This window comes from Lactuca serriola, chromosome 3 (assembly GCF_051521515.1).
Source record: "Lactuca serriola cultivar US96UC23 chromosome 3, Lser_US96UC23_V15, whole genome shotgun sequence".
Classification (NCBI taxonomy): Eukaryota; Viridiplantae; Streptophyta; class Magnoliopsida; order Asterales; family Asteraceae; genus Lactuca; species Lactuca serriola.
In genome coordinates this window covers 47642345-47645567 of record NC_136410.1, presented here as the reverse complement: position 1 = coordinate 47645567, position 3223 = coordinate 47642345, and the positions used below count along the sequence as shown (strand labels likewise).

General features: G+C 33.5%; 1 protein-coding gene across 1 annotated transcript; it reads right to left on the bottom strand.

Annotated features, from left to right (window-relative positions):
* Positions 1-429: 429 nt before the first annotated feature.
* On the bottom strand, positions 430-2428 carry LOC145092172 (protein S-acyltransferase 11-like). Its single transcript, XM_079030083.1, has 4 exons — positions 2165-2428; positions 1424-1649; positions 1046-1344; positions 430-945 (listed from the first exon to the last, which is right to left on the bottom strand). Exons 1-4 carry the CDS (start codon positions 2234-2236, stop codon positions 466-468), a joined length of 1077 nt encoding a protein of 358 aa, XP_078886209.1. The 5' UTR covers positions 2237-2428; the 3' UTR covers positions 430-465.
* Positions 2429-3223: the final 795 nt, after the last annotated feature.

Here is a 3223-nt window from a genome sequence, read left to right as displayed (position 1 = left end):
GCACCACTCCTTTTAAAAAAGGATTTTCTTTATCATTGTGACATTGCTACATAATTAAAGTCCAGCCGTGTTTCTTTCTCAGTAAAGTTTGCATATATTTTTTCTTGTAACAACAGTTTGCTAAAATTGCAATTAGATCACACTTGAACCCTTTATTAAGCTTAATATAACATAGGCTTTTTAATCGTTGATTTAGAAAATAGGTTTCCACAATAGATATCGCCTGACAGCTTGTTCCTTTTAAGTATAATATGCAACTTTCATCTTTATTAACCGGGTTATCTTCTAAAAACCATTTAAGTTGTAGATGAGAAACCCAGCTAACTATAAATTGATGAGAAATTGGTGGGGATTATAAAACATGAATGATGCATATATATAAAACACTAGAAATGATATCAATATCTATCTAGTATTCAACATAAAACAAGTCAAACTTTGTATGTGGTATTATATATATATATTTCACTTCTTGTGGATCTTCTTTGAATTCCAAAAACTAAGCATACATCTTGTTGCAGGGTAAGGGAACCCGAAAAACCTAACAAGATTTTGACAATCTTTTTCCTCAACTTCATCATTTCCATTTGAATTTGAACTTAACTGACTTAAATACGTCTTCCCTTCATATATGTAACAGAGTTGCTGCCATAAAAGCACACCCAAACCAATTTCCACAGATACACTTGCAAAAAACAGGTAAATGAGTACAAAGCCTCTGATTGGTAGATACTCTACTGATATGAGAAAAGAGAAGGTGTATTCTGTGAGGATCGTGACAACAGTTGACTTGGTCAAAACAGTTGTAGGAATGTGTCTTAATGGTGGCCAGATTTTAAATGCCACGTATGCAGATACAATGGAAACATAGAAAGTACTCACGACTGCTGAGATTAGAAACAGGATGAAGCTTCGATGATTTCCCGCACCAACACAATTCCCAATCTGCATAAGTAAATGAGGGCAAATTCGTAAAAAATAAAAAAGTTAGGACTCAAAGGGTAATGATGTCAATTTACAAAGTAGATGGAGTATGAAGACTTACAAATGGGCAATGATGATCCATGTCTAAAACACACATTCTACAGGAACGACAGTGATGAACATTAGGTGACTTTGGCTTTGAACAAAAGTGACAAAAGTTGTAACGATCAAGTCCACCTCTTCCCACTACAGGGTAGCTGCCCCAGGCTATAGGTGGTGGTGCACCAGGTGACCGGAATGCCGCCAGTACATAAGTTGAAAGTGTGGTTAAAGACAAGACACCCGTTATTGTCAAATGGGATACACCACAGAAATAACTCACTGAAAATATGACAGGATAAATAGCCCAAACACCACTACCTGTGTTTGTAACTTTAAAGTTTAGTTTCACTATATTATATAGTTCGTAAAGGAAATGAGATCTGGATATGAAGGTTACCTATAATGAAGAGCATAAATAGCAGAAGAATAATGACAAAACACCGGTCTCTCAATCGTCTCCACCAAAAGTGCTTATCATTTTGTTTATGTGCATTGTGATTAGTTATGGCTCCACACCAACCACACTTGAAAACAGGTGTATAAGGTGAAAGAATGAGGCGCAATCCACATCCCCAGCAGGTTATTTCATGTACATCACTTATGGATGCTACATATTGATCCTCCTAAACAAAAAAAAGAACAATAAACAGATTGATGAATTCATGAATACCAATAACAAGATTTTGGCATCAGAATGTTCCTATTGTTGTGGGTTATATGGTTAACAAAACTCGTAACTGGGGGCAGAATACATCTAAATCATAAACCCTACATTAAATCATAAAGATCAAACAAGAAGGAAGTAGCAACCAAAGGAAATCAGTGAGTAAAATGATAGATTAGGTAGGCAGGAAGACAAAGGTCAATGGAGAACAACATCACGATGCAATTAGTTGCAGTTATTTAAAGTTATCGATGGCTCAAAATTGCTTGTGGATCACCAAAATCGTATTTGATTGCCTAAAAACAAGTTTCAAAAGTGTTCTAAAATTCTTGTCGTTGACCTATGTCAATCAAATTCAAAGCGATGAAAACGCAAATACAAGAAACGCAAATAAAAAGTAGAAAAGCAAAACAAAATTGATCTAATTTCCCGATATGGATTAAAGTGAAGAGTATTTTCGTGAGGGAGAGGTACCTCTTTTGGAGTGGAGCCAGAGTGAAGAGGGGTTGAGACAGAGGAAAGTGGAGCTGAATCCGTAAAATCCATGAGAACCGCTTAAAGTTTCAGACTTCAACCCTCCTCCAACGGATTATGACCATCACATCAAGAACAAAACTCTCTGTAATCTGGTTTTATAGGAAGAATCTGTGCTGAAAAATCGATGGTTTAGTTAAAATCTTTTAGAATCGTTGACAATTAGGGCGAATTAATCTCTTGAATCCTAGTTTGCATCGAAATTTAAATGGGATTACTTCTAGAGGTTTATCCAATAAATAAATAAATAAATAAATAAAAATAAGGATTAAATACGTTAATCTCATTTATCATACGGCCACAATTTATTTTTTCGAGGTTGATATAGCATCTTTCAAGAAAAGCTATTTTTAGAGCTTTTTACTATTTAGACAAGCACTAAGATGTAAAGGTTAACATTTGGACTTTTAGATCTGATCAGACTAGTTTTTTTTTTTTTTTTTTATTTTCGGACCGGTTTTCGGTTTTACCGGTCTGGTTTAGCCGGTTCCGAATAAAAATCGGTTTTGGACCGGCTTATTTTAAAACAAAATTGTATTTTATAAAATTTTTTAAACAAACATATCTCATTCGTTTTAAGTCAGATTGACATGTAATTTTTTCCAACATGTAATTTAGAGTTTTTTTATATGATTTTAGACTATAATTTTGTTGTTTTTGGTATTATATTTGATGACTTACAATCATTTAAAGATGAGATATCAAAGCTTAAATATTTCAACAAATTTGGTATTATGTGAAATTCTTTAAACAAGTATATCCCATTCGTTTTAACTCGAATTGACATGCGATTTTTTCCAATGTGTAATTTAGAGTTTGTAGATGCTTTTAGACTGTAATTTTGTTGTTTTGGTGTTATATTCGATGAGTTACAATCCTCCAAAGATGAGATATCAAAGCTGAAATATTTCAGATTTTCAACAAACTTTGTATTATGTGAAATTCTTTAAACAAACATATCTCATTCATTTTAAGTCGGATTGAGATGCAGTTTATTCC